At 45.2% G+C, this 25,246-nt stretch overlaps 1 protein-coding gene and 1 long non-coding RNA gene across 2 annotated transcripts in view; one reads left to right on the top strand and one right to left on the bottom strand.

The window, feature by feature from the left end:
• Nucleotides 1–12,073, top strand: part of CNIH3 (cornichon family AMPA receptor auxiliary protein 3) — a 443,940-nt gene extending 431,867 nt beyond the window's left edge. Inside the window, exon 6 of the mRNA XM_069236797.1 lies at nucleotides 9,787–12,073. Within this exon, the coding sequence (XP_069092898.1) occupies nucleotides 9,787–9,817 (31 nt within the window). The 3' untranslated portion in view covers nucleotides 9,818–12,073. The remainder of the gene's footprint in view (nucleotides 1–9,786) is intronic.
• Nucleotides 3,445–25,246, bottom strand: part of LOC138297441 (uncharacterized) — a 30,291-nt gene continuing 8,489 nt past the window's right edge. The window contains exon 3 of the long non-coding RNA XR_011204105.1: nucleotides 3,445–3,552. This is a non-coding gene — a long non-coding RNA (uncharacterized lncRNA). The remainder of the gene's footprint in view (nucleotides 3,553–25,246) is intronic.

Below are 25,246 nucleotides of genomic sequence, written 5' to 3'. Positions count from 1 at the left end.
CCCTGGCATTTTGGTTAATGGACGCCCATGAACAGAAGGGAGGCTTGAAGTATGAAAACAAATATATAAATTCCCTTTTCCTTCCGGCTAGGTGCACGCGACAGAGCACGTTCATAGACACGCAGGCCCTCTATGTAGGCAGCCAGGTAATTTCGGATATGTGTAACCGAGGCCTGCAGGGGTCCAGGGAGCCTGCCGATTGACGGCGGCAGTGCCGCTGGGAGCTCCCGGGCCCGGCAGCCGTGGAAGGGAGCCCCGCTTTCATGTGCGCTGCTTTGATTGAGCCTGCGGCAAATACTTGTGTTCAGAGTTAATCAGCCGGGTCAGATCTCCGTCTTGTGCTAATTTGTATCTTGCATTGAAGGCTCTTTCCAGGCCATTGGGTATTTTCGAAGAAAACCAAGTCTCATTAGACAGAGGTTCAGAAGAAACAATTCCAATAAAGGGAGTCATTTTAATAATGTCGGCCAACGCTTTTAATTCCCACAGGCATCGTTTTGTATTCACAGCAGGTGAGCAAGCAAAATGCTAAAAACATCCTCATTTCATCTGTGGGTTATTTTGATATTATATTCCCTGTATTATGTAGAATGTTTTCGCCCGAGGTTGCCCTCTTGGTGGGATCTTTTTTTTAACACACTCTGGTGGCTTCTGTAATTAGGAAATGTAGCAATGGGTGTCACATCTGTCCAAGCTCACACATGGGTCCCATTTATAGAATGTAATCCCAACGAAAGTGCTCTATTGCAAAGGGTAATCGTGATATTACCAACAATGTAACATGTAAATGGGGAATAACGCGCAGAGACAGGGTTTCAGCGTGTTTTCCGCATTTGAAGATACAACATCCACAGACTTCCTGTGAAGCAGTATTAATTGTTTATTGACGCAGTATTACCACACTGACCTCCAAGAGGAAAAGTTGTTAGAAATAGACCGAAATCCACTTTACACGCCTTCAACTCGATTTTTACCTTCCCAAAGATTTGTAAACGTGAGCCCCAGAATTATTTCTAAAATACATTCACGAACTGATACATAGATAGCGCCATGTGAACTCCCTAGCCAGGAGTGAAGTTCAGCATGCTAAAACCTGGCCTAAAATGCACTACTACACTGTAGGGCAGGGCTTAATTTGTAAATTAAGAGGTGCTGGTGCTCAAAGCCCTTCTCCTGAACTCGCGGCTGCTGCAATTAAAAGTGCGAGCACATAATACTGATGCAGCGTAACCCTGAAGCCACCTCGGGCCTCTTCAATCCATTTACGGCCACTCCCTGTCCCTTCAGCTCTCTCTTGCAGCTGCCTGGTTTTCCCCTTTCTGACGCGTTTTCCTTTTTCTCTCCCTCCGTCTTTCCCACGTGTCTTTTGCTCGCAGTAAATGCTTGAGACAGAAGAATAAGCCCCGCCATCAGAAATAAGTGCCGGTGCTCCGCCCCGGAAACAACAAGCACAAATTAAGCACTGTTTTGCCTCCAGTGCCCCCTTTGCATCTTTTAAAGGTTTTACCTCTTTCCGGGGGGCCTGTAATCTGACTGTCTCATAGAGTAGGAGAGACTGAACTTGTCCTTCCATCAATTGCGTCTCACAACGGAAGTACTCTTAAATCTGGTGATTACAGATCGTGGCTGGTGCGACCATCAATATAGTTTTTGGAGTGCAGGGTGGGTGGGTGGGTTTACTCAAACTTGAGTGAAAAAACAAAAATCAGAGGGACCTCCGGTAACAAAACATCTTTGTTTTTGTTTTATTCTTTACAAAGGTCATGTAAGATTTATAGTGAGCAGATTGCCGCTTCCTAACACAGGAGTGAATGTAGTGAAGAAGTGATCACGTTCACTATTGGAAAGCCTTTATAGGGTTAGCCCCAGATCACCAAACTTTCCTTTGTGTGAGTGATGAGCTTGAAATGGAGAGCGGATGCACTCCGACATGCCACGCTCCTCCCACGTATTGTTCCCCTCTGCTCCAGGGACTGTGCAGGTGGGATACACAGTTCCCTGGCGTAGCAGCTCTCCTGGAGTGCTGTGCGGTGGATAGTACTCAGGTCGTGCAGTGCATTCTGGGAGCAGGGCAAGCCTCCCCTGACCAGCAACAACATCTCCTCCACAAGCGTGGAAATTCTAGCCCCAATCTCATGGCCTCAGTTAATAATTTTGGAAATCCACATGAATTTGGGGGATTGACGAAGTCAATGTATGTCCGAGGTCGTCATCCTTTCACTCACATAGTAAAGTATTTCAGCACCCTGGACAGCTCCAGAACAATCCATGTTGCTAGAATCTAAAGACTGATTCTTTTTTTTTTTTTTTTACCTTGGCTTTTATCACGATATTTTGCAAACCACGGCTTTTGAACAGCACACTAATAATGAACAGCAAAGTGATTGACTAGCGTTTATCGTCACTTCCGACTTACCCCAAAGGCAGTGCTTGAAATGGAAAAACAGAAGTTCACGTACTCTGCATCAGAGTACCTGCTTGTTTCTGAGAAGTGCCGCTACTCTCCAATTAAAAGTGTTATGTTTATCTTGAGTGCAGGTACTCTCCCTCTCAAAAGAAAAAAAAAGTGCTGGTACTCAGCACCGGCAAATTCGAAGCACTGCCCAAGGGGTCTCTTCCACTAACCTCCTGTGACTAACATGCTGCTCAGATCCCGGACCGGACACTGGTTTTATAGCTGTTTAAACAGCTGTGCCAGCTGGGGTTTGGTACGCATGCGCCATGAGCAGCACGCTTTATCCTGCACTGGTGCGGATCGTCACCGGTTCCTTTCATTCCAAACAAGCATTGGCAAAGCCCATTGTTCTGGCCTGGGCAAACTGGTGCGTTGTTCATCTTTAATTGTAATTTGTCACTGCTAACGTATGCCACAAAAATAAAAAAGAAGGAAAACGAAGCACTTGCAAAAGGATGAAGAATGAAAAGGAACAAGCGTTGGTAAAGTACTGGAACAGTAGCCGTGGCATTGAAGCGCACTTCTGCTTAGGCAGATGTAATTTGTGGTCTCGCAAAATACTGTCATAGTGCAGTTGAGCTAAAGGCTAGAGTGGACTTGCCCACTACACCATGTTGTAATGGGCAGAAGCAAATGTGAATGACAGTTGAACAGACCAATGTATGAAGAGAGCTGGCCAAACACAAGTTTCTGTTTGTATATATAAATATATTCCTATTACCCAAGTATTGTTTAATATATATGTGTGTGTATATGTATATATATATTATGTGTGTGTATATATATATATATATATATATATATATATATATATATATATATATATATATATATACACACACAACACACACACACTAAATATTAAACAATACTTGGGTGATAGGAATATCGCCTGGCGCTACACTCAATACACTGGTCCCCACCAATGTAGTCATTATTAATACAAAAATAACAATACTGAGATAGACACAAATTCACATAATGCAAACTCTTTTGTAGTTCTTCTTTTATTCCTTGTTCACTGTGTCACCGGTAAAATCTCTTTATACGGCACATATAGCCAACATGTGTTTCGCGCACACTGTGCTTCTTCAGGGCTGTTTAAAATAAAAAAAATTATACATCAGTTCTTCTTCACAAACACAAAAAATCATCATGCATAATCAGACACTGCTTAAAAAAGAACAAAATTAGCATCATACATAATCATAATTTATACTTATTCACTGTAACTATGCACATACATCTATTTGAGCACATACCATACTCTAAGCAGCATTTTCAACTGTTCGACAAATATCCCACTAGCTTTCCCCAGGGGGCAACACTAAAAAGTTTTACTTTTTGAATATTTGAATTCTATATACATAGCAGTGACTCATGAAGCCCAAGACATTTTGAGTTATTCTAGTTTTCCAAATCAATATTTTCCCACCCAAATATGCAGATAGTTACCTTAAAAGCAATACAACTTTCTAGATGAATACATATTTTTCTCTCCCGAAATACAACAGTACATCTTCTGATCACAAATCATGTAGACAATAATTTAACAGTATTTTATTCCTCTATACAGGACCTTTTTTGGACAACCTAAATAATACAAAATAATAATACACATACTTCAATGTGAGGACATAATCACATCCTTCAAATTATAGAACCCTTGAAATTTTGGTACAATCGTGGTCATATTGGGAAAATTCATGAGCAGCTTAGTTATTCCCAAAACTTCAATATCCCCTTCCAGTTAGGTTTCTCTTTTATAGACCAAATTCCCACCTGTACCAATCTATTGGCTTCAAACTTGTGTTTCTGTACTGCACGCATCCTCTTTACTCCTCAGTCCTTATTTCTGATCTCCCCATGATAAGGGTTCCTACAAAAATATTTATACTCTAAATTTGTGTCTTTTGGACACACAATGTTCATTTCCTCAACAATTTAACTTAAACTTAACCATAAACTTTCCTTTCTCAGAAATATCATTAGCATTTGCCCCCCTGTTGAAAAGTAACAAGATTAGTACACTGAGGGTTGGGTCTGGGGGAATGGTACCTTGGGCTCTACCATCACTGGGTTTGCAGGAGTTGCACCAGATATGGTGGGTACTGCACTGGTGAAGATGAAGACTATACAGAAAATGTAAGGCTCAGGGCTGAGGTTCTTTACCACTCAGCAATCGGGCTTGGGTAGGCCATGCAAGGGGTCCATAATATGAGATACAATAAAAACCTGCATGTGACTAGGGATAGCCAAAGCAGTATTGCCAGCCAGGAGTAAAGCTACAGGGCAGCTACATCACCAGGCCATCCTGTATCTGAGTCAGGCAGCATCTCAGCGCTGCCACCTGTGAAGGAGCTATCCCACACCCTACCGTTACCCCCTCACCAGCACAGTTGAGCTCCATCTTCTCTATACCTGTAATGGTTACAGAAATCCCAAACCAAAATATGCAATGAAGTCTCATGCTGACTGTGATACCTCAATGACCACTACCCACAATTCTTCCATGCCAGGTACAAATTGACACATAGACCTGTCTACTCAAAGACCAGGTTTTTAGTTTTTATATTTATGTGTATATGTTTTTAGTTTTTATATTTATGTGTATACATATATATATATATAAAATAATTTTTTTATAAATATACAACTAAACATTTTGTAAATGATAAATACATTTAATTTAAAGTATTAAGAATAAAGTAAACTTAAAATTAGCAAACACACACACATATATATATATATAAGACCAGTAAAATATGTAACCTCATCTAAATATTAAAAAATAAACATATACAAATAGTTTGATTTATTTATTACTCTAAACTAAGTATATAAATAATATATATATATCTTTATATCTGTGTTTATATGTATATATATATATATATATATATATATATATATTTATATATATATATATATATATATATATATATATATATATATATATATATATATATTTGATAGTATTAAAAAATTACAAAGTCCCAAAATAATATTGATTGTAACAAAAAATTAAGAAACCATATATTACGAAATATGTTTTAAATAAAGTAATACAATAAGTATAAAAAAATGAAATAAGATAACGTTTCTAAAAATAATATAAACATTTAAAAAAACAAATTATTAGAAAATAAACACAAATACATCTAAACAACAATATAAAAAAGAATTCATATAAATCGATTCTAACCAACATTTTAGATGGGTTAGACTCTATTTCCACTCCAATTTAAGCAGCAGAAAGGACGATATTGGACTTTGGAGGGGTCAGATATAATTCCTACTCCTATGTATACAACAGTAGGGTAAGTGTGGGACTTCTAAAGTGTTAAATTTACTATTACCACTCCAGTTTCAGCAACAATATGGAAAGGGTTAAACTTTGGAGGGGTTAGATTAACTATTCCCAATCCAGATTTTGGGCCTGATTACGAGACTGGCAGTCCGAAGACCGCCAGCCTCGTGGGGGCTGTTGGACCGCCGCAGCAGTGGCGGTCCGACAGCCACATTACGAGGTTGACGGGCAGACCCACCACCTACCACCATCCCCACCAGCATCTCAGATCCTGATGGGCTGACAGCGGTGCAGGCTGTAATCAGCCAGGGCAGCGCTGAACTCAGTGCCGCCCTGCTGATTACAACCTTGTTCTCCGTCAGCCTTTTCATGGTCGTTCAACAGCCATAAAAAGGCTGGTGGAGAACAAGTGCAGGGGGCCACAGGGAGGCCCCTGCCCAGCATCCTCAAACCTTATTTCATATAGTGCCCCCTACGTGCTGCAGCATTGCAACCGGCTCTATTATGAACCGGCGACAATGCTGCTGCACCTTTCCCACTGGGCTGACCGGCGGAAACCTTGATTTCCGCCGGTCAACCTAGTGGGAAAGTCAGAATGGGGCCAGTGGGGGTCACCAGCACAGCGTCGACCACCGCTTCAGGAGTTTGGGGGACGGGTGTTTCCATCCACCAAACTCCTAACCAGCCCCTAAGAAACAATAGGGAAAGAGTTGGAGTTCGAAGGGATTAGATGTACTAGTCTCACTCCAGTCTAAGCAACAGTAGGAAAAGTGTTGGACTTCCGAGGCGTTCAATTTACTATTCCCACTCCAGTCTAAGAAACAGTAGGGATAGTGTTGGACTGCAGAAAGGTTAGATTTACTATTCATACTCCAGTCTAAGCAACAGTAGAGAAAGTGTTGGGCTTCGGAGGAGTTAGATTTCCTATTTCCACTCAAATCTAATCAACAGTAGAGAAAGTGTTGGACTTAGGAGGGGGTTACATGTATTTTTCCTACTCCAGTCAAAGAAACAGTAGGGAAAACATTGGGCTTTGGAAGCGTTAAATGTACTATTCCCACTCCAATCTCAGCAATAGCCAGGATAGTGTTGGACTTCAGAGATTTTATATTTACTATTCCCTCTGCAATCTATGGAACAGTAGAGAAAGTGTTGGACTTCAGAAGTACTACATACACCATTCCAACTCATATTGCCTGATAACGACCTTGGTGGAGGGGATTACTTTATCACAAATGTGACGGATATCCTGTCCGCCGTATTACAAGTTCCAGAGGATATAATGGAACTTGTGATATGGCAGGCGGGAAATCCATCACGTTTGTGATGGAGTAATCCCCTCCGCCAAGGTCGTAATCAGGCCCCTAATCATTTAATACAAAACATTCAAATACCTAACAACACAAAATTATTAAATCATATTTGTTTTAAAAAATATACAGGATATAAATTAAAAAATAAAGAAATACAAAATAATTAAAAATAATAATCATTTAAATTAAGTATAATTAAATTCACTTTCTATCTACAGATCAAAAACACAAACACTGAAAAAAAAACAATATTTAAATGTAAACATGACTTAAATAAAACAAATACAATTAAATAAGTAATAGATCATATAAGAAGCATAAATTATACAAATATTATTATTAATATTAAGAACATGTAGCAAATGGAAATACAATTCAAATGAAACAAATAATTTACATCATAAGAGAATAAAAAATATTCAGAACTAACCAATAATTAAGGTTAATAATGGAATAAAAACATATATAATTCAAGTATCTTTCCAACCTAACCCCAACAAAACCAACAACTTGCTAATAAAATATAAATTAGTAAAATTATTAGAAACATTAAAATATATACATTATAATTTACAATAAAATAAATAGCATTACAATTAACAACTTTAAAAACGTACATAATTAATGACTAATTAAATATTGAATTGGCAGTGAAAATACTTAACATTTAAATAAATACAATTCCCAACTCACTACTACATTATACATTTCTAAGTAAATTTAAAGAAAATTGAATTACACATGTAAATAACAAATTATATTTAAAAAAGTAATACCAATCATACTAACAGTACTACCACTTAAAATTAATATACCAATATGTTTTAAATTAATTTATTTAAAAACACAATTGTATTCCAAAAACATAATATTCTTACATCAGATATTCTGTTTCATGATAGTTTGGTAGTCATGATATTTTTGATATGATATTCCTGTTGCGAATATTTTTTATTACGCTATTTGCGTCAATAACCATTATTACAGAAGAGGCTGCAGATGTAAGAGTGGAGTGAGACTTGCCAACACTATTCATACTTAAGGTCATAGGCAAAGATATGTAATATTGAGGGTATGGTATGTTTGCCAATGGACCAGCAAAATCGCTGGAGTTCAAATAACAGGCACCCACACCTGTTGCGTAGCCCGGGCAGTGCCTGCAATGTAGCCCTTGATGTTAATGTCTAAAAAGGTGATAGACGTTTTTACGAATTGCCTGACCAATGGACCTAGATCAGCGGTTCTCAACTTGTGGTCCAAGGATCTCTGGGGGTCCACAAGGTCGACTCAGGGAGTCCTCAACTGTGCTATCAAATTAAATAATATTATAATTTATACAGTAAAATTAATAAAGTATATACGAAGAAAGAAGCAGAATTGAAAAAGTGAAAACTTTTTCTATATTAGATCGTGAATTAAACAAAATATTTAAATATTTGAGCATTTGCTTGTTTTTTATATTTCTTTTTTTATTTACTTTTTTATTTGCATTTGTTATTATAACAACCAACCAGTTAACATTGATAACATCCATTCCCTCTTTCAGTACCTCCCGGATCCTTCCCACAGATGCTGATCAGTCTAGTTATTTGTCTGAACCTGTTTCCACCTTGTGACTTTCCCACAGTTTTTCATGCCGTCCGGCTTTTTTATATGGTTTCATTTAAGGATTAAATCTTTCATAGATCTGCTTCCACGCACGTGTCTATATCCCATCCTCCCCATTTTTGTTTGTATTTTTTCATACATCCTCTGCCCTTGTACACTTCTTTTTTCAATAATCTTACCTGTTTCCCAACACTGGTGTGTAGGGAGCAAACCCGATCCCCATCTCTAGGCGATCTCTTTTTGCCCCCATGCATCCCAAATTGATAAGTGTTTTTTGATACTGTGTGTGATCCAGGGCCTCCCATGTGCCCAGTAGTGCTCGTTGTGGTGTCAGATTTAAAGTTATGCCTGTTGCCCCGGCTAACAATCTCTCCACCCCTCCGCAGAACCTTTGAATGTGGGGGCAGCTCCACCATATATGTATAAAGGAGCCTTTTAATCCACAGCCTCTCCTACATCCAGCCTCTGCTATACAACCTACTTTGTATAGTAAGGTCTGTGCGTAATATACCCTCTAAAGTAGTTTTTTGTACTTCTTAGTATTGTTTCAAAGTTCAGATTATAGAAATTGTATAGGCCGGGGGTCACTGGCTTCCAATAATTAATCTTTGGGGGTTCCTGGGTAACAGTAATGATTCAGTGGGGATCCGCAGAGGTCAAAAGGTTAAGAATCCCTAACCTAAAGTAAAGCCAGGGCCACCACATCAGTGTTCAATAGGAAGCAGTTCAATAAACGAGAGCCTTGAAAAGCCATGCTTACATTTTGCTGAATATCAGTAGCCAGCCTTGATTACTAAATTTCAGAGCCCGTCTGACCAGTAAAGCAAATGATAAGCCTTAGAAGGAAATATTTTTTTAAGGTTGTAATTAAATGGTGTTTGAGTCATATCTTGCATGACTGTTATAAAGATATTCCTGCTCAATGACTTTAAACCAGAAGTTAGTCGAAATAGATTTGTATATCAATTGGAATGTTGGGTAATTGAAGTCAATGTTGGAATATTTCAGAGTCAAAGTGGACCAAGGTGAAACAAGGAGACTTATTTACATTTCCATTGAATTTTCTCATATTGTTTCCTTTTCTTCTGTTCTCTTCCCAGCATGATCTACAATTTTGTGAACTCATCTTAACTGTCACAACATCCTCAATGTACATGAGGGACAATCAGATGGAGACACATCATAAATGCCTACAGGGATTCCTGGCATAAGGATGAGAAGCCTCTTTTGCCAAAGACAGCAATTTCAGGAGAATATGTCTGTCCAGTTAATGCAACATACTTGCCACACGGACTGGAAAAACACACTGTGCTTGCCAGAATAAGCTACAACCATCAATTGTTGTTTGAGGTGCAATCATACTTTGTGGGCATATGGACTTCCCAGAGAAAAGTGATGCTACAGAGTTGGACCACAGTTGTACACCGTGATGAAGCTTGCTGCCCTGGAAGCTATCTGGGATTTTTAATCCAGAAAAAATTAGGGAACGCTGGCTAGCCCAATACGTTTCTATAACTTATTCAAACGCTTTGCTTTAAAACATTAGATTTACAATTAGAAGTACCTGCTACCTCTCTGCAATTGTTTGTAGTTCTGAGAGCTCTCTCAGTGACAGAGGTGGTGATCCTCGCTCCCATACTACGCCCATTTCACACGCTCACAAATGACCACATATTGAGTATAGGTTTTTGACTGCTGTAGTATACTATGAAACAATTAGTGGACTATGTGAACAAATTAAACATTGATGAAATTGATACTCCATTATTGCCAATTCTTACTTCCAAGGGAAGGATGTGCTAGGTCTTCAATAGTACTCACAGAATACAAGCTGCAAGAGCATAATTTACTTTCAGAAATACAGGAATCAGTGATCAGGGGATATGCAACAAGGCAACCATCCAATAACCTTAATTGTCCATTTTAGAGACTCTCATAACAGCATAGTGAAGCAAGTGCGTTATGGTGATTAAGTGTTGATGTATAAAGTGGAGCACTCCTCAAGCTGAGAACTACAAAGGTTTTCTCGGTCAAGAATGGCATAGGCCTGTGAGTTCCTACTCAAGCTTGGCCATGGCAATCGTTGGACCAACATGTATCTCTTTACAGCTCAATAGCACACCTGTATGTAAGAGATGCATATTTATTACCTCGTTGGAGAACACAGCTCGTTCAAATATCACAAATACATGTTTACGTTATCGTATGTCCTGATATTGTATATTATGGTTTTGTATGTTATCTTACGTTATTGTATATTGAGCTGAATTGTCTTTGTGTGCAAATTGAGGATAAAAGGGGGAATGAGGATCTAGGTGAGCGATTAAGATTTATTATTGCAGTTGGCCATCTAGGGCTATTGCAAAGGGTTGATGGATAAAGATCTTTTTATGTTGAGCATAAACTATGGCTATTCATTCATTCATTCATGGCTTTTGGTTTTTGCAAACCAATTCAAAGAGGCTTTTCATTGCTGTATGTAGAAAAGGAAAATGGGAGCATTTGATAGATAAAAATATATTGACCCTTATTCCAATTACCAGGTGCAAAAAAAACCTGACCAGAGAAATACCTTTACCGCATTGTATTTGTAGGTTTTTTCTTAAACCTCATTACCTCAAACAATTGGAAGCACCGTGCAGTAACAGTTTTTGTGACAAGTTTTACGGCATGGTAGTGTCGTTCACACACTGTTTTGACTGTGCAAATTACACGAACTATTGCAGTAGTTTCTGTAGCCAAAACCCAGGGCTGAGTGTGATTAGCACGGGACCCGTGATTTCAAATTGGGCTCAAAAAACTTTGCAGCTGCTTTGAAAGTTACCATGCACTTCCCAATGAAATCTTTATTTAAAATACAGACTTAAAAATTGTAATTCAGTATAAAAAGGTATAAAGTAGTTGGTGTACAAGAGAGATGGACTTACAGGAGAAAAAGCAGTTTGTACCTGATCATCAAAAATAACACCATTGTATGTGGAGGGCATTGTGGAAAGACAGGGAATAAGTATCAGAAGCAGAGGGTGAGGGGGCGACTGGCAAGAGAGTGAAGCTGTAGACGAGAGTTGGGGGCAAGAGAAAAACAAGCATTTGCAGTGCGATGGGTCTGGTGTTTGCTCAAGTAAGATCTATTAGCATTGTAAATTACTAACTGGACTTTTCTTGCCACATGAATTGAAAATGAAAAGTAAAACAGTTGACATAAGCGAGCCGATTCAAAGCGCCACGGGCTCTATGAGCGTGAGTGTGAAGGAGAGATACAAAAGGAAAAAGAAGTTCGCTCGCAGTCAAACGTATCGGCAAAAGTGCAATTATCCATGTAACAGGGTCGATGTCCAAGGCGGTTACAAAACTGCCCCAAGGAGGGACAAACATAAAGCATTTACCAATGATAACAAAGGATTTTCGAAAGGCAAGCCCAGGAACGAGTGAAAGTGATGGCTGTGCGGTGGGCGTGGTTAAAAGTCCACAATACTTACAACAGGTCAAAACGGTTGCGTGCTCGACCTCATAAAGGTGAAGTTGTTTCTTTAGGATGGGACATGCATGTCAGAAATGTTTGCAGGGTCTGGGTCAGCACGTCCATGAGGTCCTCCTGTAGGGTGGACACCTGTTTTTAAGTTTAATAAAACATGTCCATCAGGGAAAGAGAAGACATGGATGGTACAACAAACTAGTGTTATCTGGTGGTGTAAACTACCTCATCAATTATTCCAAGGGGCAGGCTTGATTTACAGTCTATAAAGAAACTGAAAGAGGGTGGGGCCTGGGGAAAAATGTCTCCCTCCCCATCCCTTCTGACAGCCCACAGAGGGCATCGGAAAGTTAAAAAGCAGACGACTAAGCAAAAGTCTTTTCAAGTTTAGTTTGCACACTGTATTGAGGTAACCAGCTTGAGGCCCTGGTAAAGGAAATCCCAGCTTTTCAGGGTACACTCTGCGAAGGAATGTCCCAATGTGCACTGTTTCTCGAGCGTAGGCATTGAAGCTCTAAGGTTTGGTGCTGTCCAAAGAACCCTTGTTTTGTGAAAGCTTTTCAGGAGACGCCCTGTGTTCTGCCTCCGATGTAGTCCGTTTTGAAGATGTGTTATACATGCTAGTACTTCTGGTTAGGCGAGAGACTACCCATTTTCAAAGCGAAAAAACATATATTTTAACTTTCACCCAGTTAAAATTACCTACATTCAGTACAAGTAAAGGGGAAACTAAATTCTCACATTTATTTCTATGACTCTGCCTCTTAGCTGTTTCTAAATATTGACATATATGAGTCTTAGTCGCCAAAATGCGTAAAGTGCGGTCTCCGCATAGAGGGGAGCTTTCAGTGGACAAGATGAGCTGTCAGTGGCCTGGTGGGAAGAGTATTTCTCTAGAGGAGTGTGAAAAGAAACTGTGCCTGAAGGATGCTGTGAAGAATAAGGCAAGACAGATAGCTATGGACATCCATGGCATCCACGTTGTCTGGCCATATTTTTAAATGTGCATTTTGCTGGATTGCTCTGTTTTTCAAAGGGGTTTGATTGAAGAGTTTGGTGAGGTTTGGCAATCAAATTTTAAAGTTAATTTTTTAGTCCCTAATCAATTTTTACATAATCTGTGTATACTGCCTTGTAACCTGGGCTGCATTCCAAACGTTTAAGAATTAGGGGGGTCATTACGACCCTGGCGGACGGTGTTAAAGCTGCGGAAATACCGCAAACAGGCCGGCGGACCAAAAAAGGGAATTATGACCCTGGCGGAAACCGCCAACAAAGTCAGCCACTTTTACAAACCGCCCGCCACGGCGGTGCAAACAAGCAGCGCGGCGGTCACCGCCAACAGACAGGCGGTAGACAATGTACCGCCCACAGTATTACAACCCGCCAATCTGCCACCTTTTCCTGGGCGGATTCTCCGTGAATAAAAACACGGCGGAAACAGCTTTTGCTATGGGAAAACGCTCACCTGAACACATCCCACGAGGAACGAGGACTCCATGGAGCCGGAACTACAAATACTACCTGCCCTTGTGTTTCTGCTCCTCTACGACCAACAGCTACGTAGGCGCCGAAGACAACGGTGAGTACTGCACCTACGACACAGGGGAGGGGGAGGCAAAAGTTAGGGGGACACCCACCAAACACCCCCACCCCCACCCTCGCATATTAAAACATACACACCAATGCATTCACAAAAATCACAGTAACAACCCACAATCCCCCGAAAGAATGAAAAGACAATGCGAAATTCGGTCAAACATTGTAATGTGGCAATATACATGTCATACAAAAATATACAGATATATATTTGAAAATCAGTCATAATTATATACAATACGAGAAGTAGTGCAGATATGTACACAACAATGTCCATGCACCAACAGTCCAAAAATGCATGGACGAGGCCCACAAAGGATACCTGACCACAATCGGAGAGAACACTGCCGGGGCATCAGATAGAAATACTACAGGCACCTCAGGGGGAAGGGAAGGGGGGGCACCTCAGCCGGATGACTGCAAAGCCAGATCTACGACGGGGCTCCATGCCCATTGATGTATCCTGGGGAGTGCAAAGCCACAGTCTCTCAAGTCTCTACAGTGGGTGGGGTGCCCACTGTGCCATCCTGGGGAGTGCAAAGCCACAGTCTCTCAAGTCTCTACAGTGAGTGAGGTGCCCACTGTGCCATCCTGGGGAGTGCAAAGCCACAGTCACTCAAGTAGATGCAGGTCTCTAGTGGTACTGGGGGGGACTGGTGCCCAGACTGGATGAGTCTCCCCGTGAAAGTTCCTGTGCTGTCACTGTCCCAGCTGCACATGGGATAAGGATGCCTGATGTGGCGGCCCATTCATTCCTACCCGGTGTTTGCCCTGTTCAGCGGTGCTTTGACATGGCGGTCTTTGCCCTGTTCAACAGTGCTTTGCCATGGCGGTCTTTGCCCTGTTCAGCGGTGCTTTGCCATGGCGGTCTTTGCCCTGTTCAGCTGTGCTTTGCCATGGCGGTCTTTGCCCTGTTCAACGGTGCTTTGCCATGGCGGTCTTTGCCCTGTTCAGCGGTGCTTTGCCATGGCGGTCTTTGCCCTGTTCAGCGATGCTTTGCCATGGCGGTCTTTGACCTGTTCAGCGGTGCTTTGACATGGCGGTCTTTGCCCTGTTCAGCGGTGCTTTGACATGGCGGTCTTTGCCCTGTTCAGCGGTGCTTTGCAATGGCGATCTTTGCCCTGTTCAGCGGTGCTTTGCAATGGCGGTCTTTGCCCTGTTCAACGGTGCTTTGCCATGGCGGTCTTTGCCCTGTTCAGCGGTGCTTTGCCATGACGGTCTTTGCCCTGTTCAGCGGTGCTTTGACATGGCGGTCTTTGCCCTGTTCAGCGGTGCTTTGCTATGGCGGTCTTTGACCTGTTCAGCGGTGCTTTACCATGGCGGTTCTGCTACAGACATTGGTGTGTGGCATGACGTTCTCTACACTGGGCATTGGTGTGTGGCATGACGTTCCATCATTGCCCAGCGGGGCTGTGGCAGTCGGGGTCCTCCAGGGCACTGACTCCGGCGGTGGTCTCCTGACCAGTGACGATACTTGTGCCCTCCTGGGCTGTGTCTCTGGCGGTGGTCTCTGGACCAGTGACGATACTTGGGCCCTCCTGGGCTGTGACTCCGGCGGTGGTCTCCTGACCAGTGACGATACTTGGGCCCTCCTGGCCTGTGACTCTGGCGGTGGTCTCTGGACCAGTGATGATACTTGGGCCCTCCTGGGCTGTGACTCTGGCGGTGGTCTCCTGACCAGTGACGATACTTGGGCCCTCCTGGGCTGTGACTCCGGCGGTGGTCTCTGGACCAGTGACGATACTTGAGCCCTCCTGGGCTGTGACTGGCGGTGGTCTCTGGACCAGTGACGATACTTGGGCCCTCCTGGGCTGTGACTCTGGCGGTGGTCTCCTGACCAGTGACGACGGTGCTGGCGGTTGTGTGTTGACCGCCAGAAATGATGGCGCACTTCTCCGCCGTGACACTCACAACAGGCTGGGCAGACTTCCTCTGGCCCTTCCCCACCTTTGGTGGAGTCACAGCTGACTCTCCAATCCCCTTGGAACCCATGTCAGTTGTTTTCCCACCAGGAGTCTTAACACGGTCCCGTTGTCCACTCTCCAATTTTAGAGCCTTTACAGGGGGTGGGCTGCCAGTGCCTTGGCTCCGGGTCCTACTGCCTGCCCTGGTGGCCGGTGCACTCCACAAACCTTGAACAGGCACCACTGGTATTGGAGGCTTTTTGGCTGAGGCGCTACGATGGGACTGATGAATTGGAGGGGGTGGGGTGGGGGCAAAAAGGTCAACTTTACAGAGGGACAGTTCGTGACGAACACTGGGATGGGTAGTTGGAGGGGGTCTGGGAGTGGAGGAAGAGGAGGTGGTTGTCGGAGGTATCACTTTAGGTGTTTTGGGTGCAGGTACTGGAGGCTGTCGTGAGGTGGATGGATGTTGGGTGAGTGATTGCCGGCGTTTGTGTACTTTGGGAGGGGGTGTCACAGACACAGTGGGAGAGGACACAGGGGATGTGTAAATGGCAGAGGAGGCGGTGAGTGCAGGTGAGCGGCTTGTGGTGCTGGGTGTCCTTGTGCGATTCATGGTGCCTGTAGATGTGGTGCATGCAGGTGTGTGTGTAGGGGGACACAGTGGAGGCAGTGGATGTTGCTATGTCTGTACATGGGTGAGGCTTGCGTGAGTGCCTGTGGTGTGTGTGGTGCCTATGTTTGCTTGAGCTACTTGGGTGTGTTGACTTGTGTTCATGCTGGTCTGTAGGTGTGCTTGGGATGGGCTGGGGTACAGGAGATTGGGTCTGGGTGGAGGAAGTTGGAGGGGGGAGGCTAGAGACAGGGACAATGGCTGCCATCAGTGCTGAGGCCAGAGATTGCAGGGTTCGCTGAAGGACAGCCTGACCAGAATGAATGCCCTCCAGGAATGCATTACCGTGTTGCAACTCTCGTTCTACACCCTGGATGGCATTCACAATGGTAGACTGCCCAACAGTGAGTGACCTGAGTAGGTCAATGGCCTCCTCACTGAGGGCAGCAGGGGTGACTGGGGCAGAGCCTGAGGTGCCTGGGGCGAAGGTAATGCCCACCCTCCTGGGTGAGCGGGCACGGGGCGAACGCTGAGGGGCTGCTGGGAGGGCGGGGATGGTAGGGGTGGTGGCGGCTGTACCTATAGAGGTGTGGGGCACAGATGGTGCCGCCACCACAAGGGAGCCCCCATCGGCGGACGAGTCCGTGTCGCTGCTTGGTGATCCGGTGGCCGACGTGAAGCTCCCCTCGCCCTCCGTCCCACTGGTGCATTCAGAGTCTGTGGTGTGGCCCTCAATGGCCATGTGGGATGCAGCTCCCTCGTGCTCTGGTGCCACTGTACCTCCGCCTGTTGATGCTGATGTACAAAAGGACAGGGAGAGCAGAAAAAGGGGGGGAGACCGAAGAAAGAAAGTTTTAGTGTATGGATTACCGCTACCGTTGGCGGACAAGACAGATGCAGCAGCCCCCTGCATTACGCTGTGCTCCTGCCCTCTGCACATGCAATTTCTGGGATATGGCCTACATGGCAATGGTGGACATCTGCGCACATGTATGCCACAGGGACAACTGTACCTCGACTTGGCACTCTGCTGAGGTGGGGTAGAGTGCCACATGGCCTACATTATGGAGGGGCCTTGCCTACCTAACTCGCCCTGGCCTAGGGACACCCACAGCCCGCCTCCCCCACCCAGACCCCTCCACTACGCGCAAAGTCAGCAGAATGAGGTTGTACTCACCCCCTTGTGTCTGCTGTGATGCCCTCAAGCGCCCATCCAACTCCGGGTAGGCCACCGCCAGGATCCGGAACATCAGGGGAGTCATGGTGCGACGGGCACCCCTCCCACGTTGGGAGGCCATCCCCAGCTGAGCCTCCACCGTCTTTTTGCTGCAGCGGCGAATGTCCTCCCATCTCTTACGGCAGTGGGTGCCCTGTCTCTGGTGGGCCCCCAGGGTCCGGACCTCCTTGGCGATGGCACGCCAAATGTCCCTCTTCTGGTGGGCGCTGACCTACATGACATGCACAAGGGAAGAAGAGAAGCTATTACCAACTGCACCGTAGATGTAAGTGTCCCCCTCCCTACTCTTGCCATTTGGCACATGCATTAATGTTCCCTGAACTCTGCCCCCTTCCCTCTTCCAACCAGCCCTCTCCACCCAGGCCTAGCCCATACAACGTGCTCCCTGTGTACTAACCTGTTGGTCTGGAGGACCATAGAGTAGCGTGTACTGGGGGAGGACCCCGTCTACCAGTTTCTCCAACTCCTGTGCAGTGAAGGCAGGGGCCCTTTCCCCAGACGCAGCAGCCATCGTCGCTTCCAGACCGAGGTCACAGCAGCACTTGCAGTGTAGGTCCTCTCCTGTCGAAGGTCAGGTATCTAGTGATTGAACAGATAGAAAATGGCGGTGACGTCCGCGGCAGTGACGTCCGCGGCGGGGCGCATCATCACCGCCGGCGCACCTGTTCATTGGCTCCTGGGACCCATAGGGTCCAATGTTAACCAATGCAGCATTGCGCCGCGATCTACGACCGCCTACCGCGACGGTGTGCAACGCCAGCGCTGTTACGCCACAATCCAATTGTCCCAGTTTAGAGGTCAGGCAGCCGCCATTTCAGGGGCCCACATGGCTTCATTTACTACTGTGTCACACATAGCTAGGCCTACACTCAACACACATACAGGAAGGGTTTTGTGAGTGGTGTAGTCTTGTGTGTAACTGTGGGTACATACCTGGAGGAATAATGACTGGTTCGTCGCTGTTGTCCTTCGTAGGCACCGTCAGCTGGGACATATGAGAAGATGGCGGAATCCTCCGGTGTACCGACCGCTGGTGGACCTGTTAACAATGGAAGAGAGACATGTCATCGTCACCTACCGGTTTGACAGTGCCACAATCCAGGAACTATGTACCCAGTTGGAGCCAGACCTGATGTCACCAATCCGCCATCCGACTGGAATCCCCCCTGACGTGCAGGTGCTGTCAGTGCTCCATTTCCTTGCAAGTGGGTCTGTTCAGACAACAGTGGCCATGGCATCAGGGATGTCCCAGCCTATGTTTTCCAACGTGTTGTCCAGAGTGTTGTCTGCCCTGCTGAAACACGTAAGGAGATACATCATTTTCCCTCAGGTGGAGGATTTGCCTACAGTGAAAGGTGACTTCTATGCCCTTGGACATATCCCCAAAGTCATCGGTGCCATTGATGGGACCCATGTAGCTCTGGTCCCCCCCCACAGGAGTGAACAGGTGTACAGGAACAGGAAGAGTTATCATTCCATGAATGTCCAGATGGTCTGTTTGGCAGACCAGTACATCTCGCAGGTAAATGCTATGTTCCCTGGCTCAGTGCATGACGCCTACATCCTGCAGAATAGCAGCATCCCTGATATGATGGGTCAACTCCACAGGCACCATGTATGGCTATTGGGGGACTCTGGTTACCCCAACCTGTCCTGGCTATTGACCCCAGTGAGGAATACCAGGGCAGAGGAGCGGTACAATGAGTCCCATGGGCGGACTAGGAGGGTGATCGAACGCACCTTCGGCCTCCTGAAGGCCAGGTTCAAGTGTCTCCATATGACAGGTGGTTCCCTATTCTACTCACCGAAAAAGGTGTGCGACATCATCATCGCCTGCTCCATGCTCCATAATTTGGCATTGCGACGCCAGGTGCCTTTTCTGCAGGAGGATGGTCCAGATGACGGTGTTGTAGCAGCTGTGGAGTCTGTGGAGCCTGTGGACAGTGATGAGGATGATGCTGAGGAAGAAGACAACGACAACAGGGAGTCAGTCATACAGCAATATTTCCAGTGAGACACAGGTGAGAACATTTTCATTTTTACCATTACATTAACTTTCACACGTCTACCTCTATCCTGTTTCTCGATTTCATTCACTATTTGGAAACTGAGTTGTACCCTTCCATTACAGTTTCACAGGTGTGGTTACCTACGTGTCAACTGCTTGCATCCTTCAAGTGCTTGTGATGTGTGACATAGTTATGTTAGCCTTACAATGGTAAACCCATTATGACACTGTCATTGATAATACATATTTAGTAAATCACAGACTGACTCCAGATTGTTTTGTGTTTCAAGGGTGTTTATTGAAGTGTTCTGAAATGTGAGGGGTTTGTAAAATGAGGATGGGTGATGGCGGAGGAATGTCCATGGCAGAGTCCAGTCTATTAGTGTCACAGGTGCACTGCCCATCTGGGCATAGGAAGTGGAGCTGGTGCAGTTTAAGTATGGACAGGGTAACAAAGTGGGGCGACAATCAGGGTGGTCTCATTTCCTGGCGGGGGTCTTGCCATCTTGCTCTGTCCTGTTCCTGGATCTCAGGGACCGCTTGCGTGGTGGTTGTCTGTCTGCAGGGGGTGGGGTGCTGGTGTGTTGGTCCTGTGGCGGGGCGTCCTGTCCACTAGCGCCGGCGGAGGTGGTGGGCAGTTCATCGTCCATGCTAGTGTCAAGGGTCCCTTGGAGTGCCACGGTGTCCCTCAAGATCTGCTGTATGTCCTTCAGCACCTCTACGATGGTGCCCAGGGAGGAGCTGATGGTCCTGAGCTCCTCCCTGAACCCCAAATACAGTTCGTCCTGCAGGCGCAGGGTCTCCTGCAACTTGTCCAGGACCGTGGCCATCGTCTCCTGGGAGTGGTGGTATGCTCCCATGATGGAGGATAGAGCCTTGTGGAGAGTGGGTTCCCTTGGCCTGTCCGCCCCCTGTCGCACAGCAGCCCTCCCAGTTCCCCTGTGTTCCAGTGCCTCCGTCCCCTGGACCGTGTGCCCACTACCACTGCCCCCAGGTCCCTGTTGTTGTTGGGGTGGCGGGTTATCCTGGGTTCCCTGTAGTGGTGGACACACCGCTGATTGACCTGTCCTGGGTAGGGAGGTTTGGGCCCGCTGGTTGGGTGCTGTGCTGGTGTTCCCACAGGGTGGCAGTTCGGTGTTGGGCTGTGCCTGTGCAAGGGGAACCGACTGTCCCAAGGCCCACGATGGTCCGGGCTGGTCATCAGGATCCAGTAGGGCAGAGCTGCTCTCGTCACTGTGGGCCTCTTCTGGGGGTGGAGTGGTGTTGTCTGGACCCTCTGGTGTGGTGACAGTCCTTCGGGTTCCTGCAGGGGCATAAGAGCATGATTATTGCATGTGTGTGTGTAATGGTGTGCAATGGGTGGGTGTTTGTGTACCCCAGTGCAAGCATTCCTGTGTGTGGGTTTGTGTGATGATGGTTGAAGGTGTGTTCTGGGTATGTGCAGTGGGCATGCTTTAGTGAGGGGTGTCCATGCTTAGTTGTGTCATGCAGGGCTTGGTGTTGGGATGGGTGGTTTGTGTTATAGGTAGATGAGTGAGGATTTGGAGTGATAGGGGAGGGGATGAGGGTGGGGGTGTGTGATATCATGCAGGTAGGGTGGGGGATATGATAGTTAAGATTTGACTTACCAGTGTCCCATCCTCCACCGACTCCTCCGAGGCCCTCTGGATGCATGATGGTCAAGACTTGCTCCTCCCATGTTGTTAGTTGTGGGGAAGGAGGTGGGGGTCCGCCGCCAGTCCGCTGTACCGCGATGTTGTGCCTGGAGACCGTTGAACGCACCTTCCCCCGTAGGTCGTTCCACCTCTTCCTGATGTCCTCCCTATTTCTTGGGTGCTGTCCCACGGCGTTCACCCTGTCCACTATTCTGCGCCATAACTCCATCTTCCTGGCTATTGATGTGTGCTGTACCTGTGAGCCAAATAGCTGTGGCTCTACCCGGACGATTTCCTCCACCATGACCCTGAGCTCCTCCTCGGAGAAGCGGGGGTGTCTTTGGCGTGACATGGGGTGGTGTGTGTGATGTGTGGGGTGGTGTATGTGGTGATGTGTGGTGAGTGTAGTGGTGTGTGGTGTTTTGTGCGTGGATGTTGTGTGGGTGATGGTGTTGTGTGCCTCTGTGTGATGGGGTTGTCTATTCTGTGCTCTCTCTCTGGCCTTCGTTTGTGATTTTTGGGTCGTAGGGGTTTGTGGGTGATGTGGGTGTGTGTTTTATATTGTGTTGGGTGTGTGGGAGTGGTGTGTGTATGTGTATCAGGTGTGTGTATTTGTAATTGTCCAATGTGGCTGTGTTTTGGAGATGTGTGTGTATTTTGAGCGCGGCGGTGTGTACCGCCAATGGAATACCGTGGTTGAAATACCGCTGCGTGGATTCGTGGGTCGTAATTGCATGGGCGTGTTTCTGTTGCCGTGGAGGTGGAGGATTTGTTTCCGCCAGTTTATCACTGACCTTTGGTGTGGCGGTGTTGTGTGGGTGTCTGAATTTCGGCAGATTCCGGGATGTGTGTCATAATAGCTGTGGCGGAATACCGCCGCAGCGGCGGTGTATTGGCGGTCTTCTGCACGGCGGTAAGCGCCTTTTACCGCCAATGTTGTAATGACCCCCTAAATATTTGAAAATAAATAGTGTTATTCTTTATCATGCTGATGAACATGTTCGTGAATTGTGCTGTAATGACCTGGTCTCTGGGAATACGTGCTATAACCTTTACCTTGTAATGGATTCTTCATGGTGGGGTTACTGACTCATAGGGTGATGCATGGTCAGTTTGAAAGACAAGGTTTACCGCTGAAAACATTTTAACTCAATGGGTGATCTTTTTTTGTTTGAATTTGCTTTTCTTTAGAAGTACGTGAATTAATACCATTCCAAGATGGCCACCATTGGAAAATTTGAGGGGTACTCTAATTGCAAGCTTTTCAGTTTCCGTAAGCAAGACAGTCAGCTCACTCACCCAAGTTACAGACGAGTGGTGCTCCCTCGGCCTGTAGAACAAAAGTTGGCCCTGGCGGGGGTGCAGGCAACATTTCTACCTTGTCTCAAGGCGCTACATGCAGGGTGTGTGTGAGTGGATGACCAGATGCAGCTATCAGCCTTAGACATTGCTGGCCCTGCAGTACTTTTGCCTTTAGGAAAACTGCATTTCATTGTCTAAAGTGCCAAAGCAGTCCTAATCTGGAGAAAGGCTAAAAGATTCCTGGATTCTTTTTCAGTGAGGAATGAAATATGCACATTTCTGAAGATCGATAACTATTGCGAGATGGTAAATAAATTCTCCTGATGTGTCAGAGCTTAACAAAGAATACACCTCACGTAGTAAAGCTATGAATATTAAGTACTGCAAATAATCTTCGAAATAACCCCGGCCACCTGTCCTCCCGCTCTCGCGCGTTTGTGAGTGGGGCACACGGTGCGCGAGGCTACTCCGGATACTCGCGCGGCTTATTTTCAGTGGCTGTCAGTGCACATGTCCAAAGGACATGTTTGCCTGCATGTGCCTTTCAGCCAAAGCGACTCGCCGCCTCTCGTCTGTCACAAGTAATTACAGTGGCTTTGTTTTGGGTCGGTGCCCTGCAGAAGCAGATGCGCCCCTGCCCACCAGCGCCGAAGGTCAGGGTCAGGACGGGCTCTCTGTAGGGCATTAACAAGAAGGGCACGACTTCATCACTGAGCCAGATGTTTGCAAAGTTACTTTTGCAAGCCAAGCTTTTAATATCAGGTAGTTTTTAAAAAAATTATTTATTCGTGTTTATATCTATACTTAATCAGACATATACCTTCAAATTCGATAGCACATCCCTCATGTTTGCTGTTCTGCATGGCTTCGTCAATCAGTATTTCTGTCTTTTCAGACTTTGGTTGTAGGTCAGTCCTTTGAGGGAAAGATTGACCTGAGGTGGGAGACGGTGCCCTTCCAGCTTAGGGTGGGACCTGGACTGCAAGACGACAGGTCCATTTTCATACATCCGAGGGCCCTTGACCTGACGTCATCGAGGCTCAAGCTCAGACCCTTGACCCCCGAGCATTGCTCGCAGCCTTATGTCTTTCATAAAGGTAGGGAAATATTATATACTTAAAAAGCTCCTTTCGCAAAGTGTTTCCCAGGCATGAATCAGACCAATATATAAATGCATACATTATGTGCACGGTGGCCCTATACCAGAGGTGTGTGTGCCTCTGGGCGCTGTGTTTTACATCTGCATACATTCTGCACTTGTAAAATCCATTTGGCTTTGCAGAAGTGAGAGGGCTCTAGCAGAGTGTTTAGGGAAATAGAAGTTACATATGGACAACATTGACAAATTAATATCGTTTGAGGTTAATTGCAAAAATCTAGCGTCCCACATATGAGAGCCCAGTTTAGTTTAAAGTAGCAGTAAAAGTAAAGGAAAGTGCACACGTGTGCATGGTTTTGAGGTTGTAAATAGGAAGGGGATACAGTCATAGTAAAAAGATTCCTCAACTAGGATAATAACCAATATGAAATGCCTGCAATATTCACACATATAGTGAAGAAAACATCAGGTACCTTTGTGTGTAAACCCCGCTTATACGTGTATGTGCCTTGCCAAATGCACACTTTGTCATGAGTGCGCAAATAAGCAAAAAGTTGTGATCTACGCACATACGTAAGCGTAAATTAAAAACTTTGGCACCCTTTCACAAACTGCATGCTGTAGTACGTTTAGTGGTACTACAATAGTACTACTCAAGTACTACAAAATGCTTTACACAAACCTACAAGTGTAAATCTCCACCTTTTCCATCTTTTCCATAGGGGAAGATCCTCACACGTGTAAGTTTATTCCTTTGCATTAAATGTGGGAGAGACCAGGAGGAGTGTTTGATAAATGGGGTCTACTTACGACGAAATATGTGGGATTTAGGGAAGAGTGAAGAGGAGTTAAGGGAGGTTCTGGGAGGGGTTTAAGGAGGGACATGCACCCATCCACAAAAGATTAAGGGCCTGATTTAGAACTCGGCGGATAGATTACTCCGTCATAGCGGTGGCGAATATCCCGTCCACTGAAATCTAAATCCCATTATATTCTATGGGATTTAGATTTCGACGGACCGGATATCTGTCACCATTGTGCCAGAGTAACCCGCTTGCTGAGTTCTAAATTAGGCCCTAAATCTATTGCTATTCACTCCCTGCACTTCTAAAGTTACTACAGCCAAAAAGGACCCAAAACAGTAGTAAATATACTTCATCTCAGAGCTGGAGTAAATCCAGCACCACACATGACCAATCTCTGCTGCTGCAACACCCTCACATAGAAAATAATGGAAGTAGTGACTTAACAAAAACCCACAGGAAACAATGTTGAAATTAAATTATTTAAACTATGTAAAAATATAAATAAATGTATATGCACAAATAAAACAGCTTTTATTTTAACATGTTTGAATAACTTTTTTAGTTAAAATGTAACATTATTTTTTACTAGAATATAATTGAATTACTTTGAAATAATTTTTTACATCACTTTTAATATTTATACGTATTAAAAAATATGGAGTGGACGTGAGATTGCAGCGTGGTGAAATACCCCTCTGAGCAGAGGTGCCACAGTCCGTGCCACAAGCAGCCAAAACAGGTCAGCAGAGCAAGAGCCTCTCTTCTGTCCTCCATGAAGAATGGTCAACCAAACCCAGCGGGAGTGCAAGAAAGGATGAAGAGGTGACATGTTGGCCAAAGGAGGCTCCTCCTTATCAAAAGA

Source organism: Pleurodeles waltl, chromosome 5, assembly GCF_031143425.1.
Source record: "Pleurodeles waltl isolate 20211129_DDA chromosome 5, aPleWal1.hap1.20221129, whole genome shotgun sequence".
NCBI classification, from domain to species: Eukaryota; Metazoa; Chordata; class Amphibia; order Caudata; family Salamandridae; genus Pleurodeles; species Pleurodeles waltl.
The sequence above is the reverse complement of the archived record's forward strand: the minus strand, read 5'-3'. Positions and strand labels throughout refer to the sequence as shown.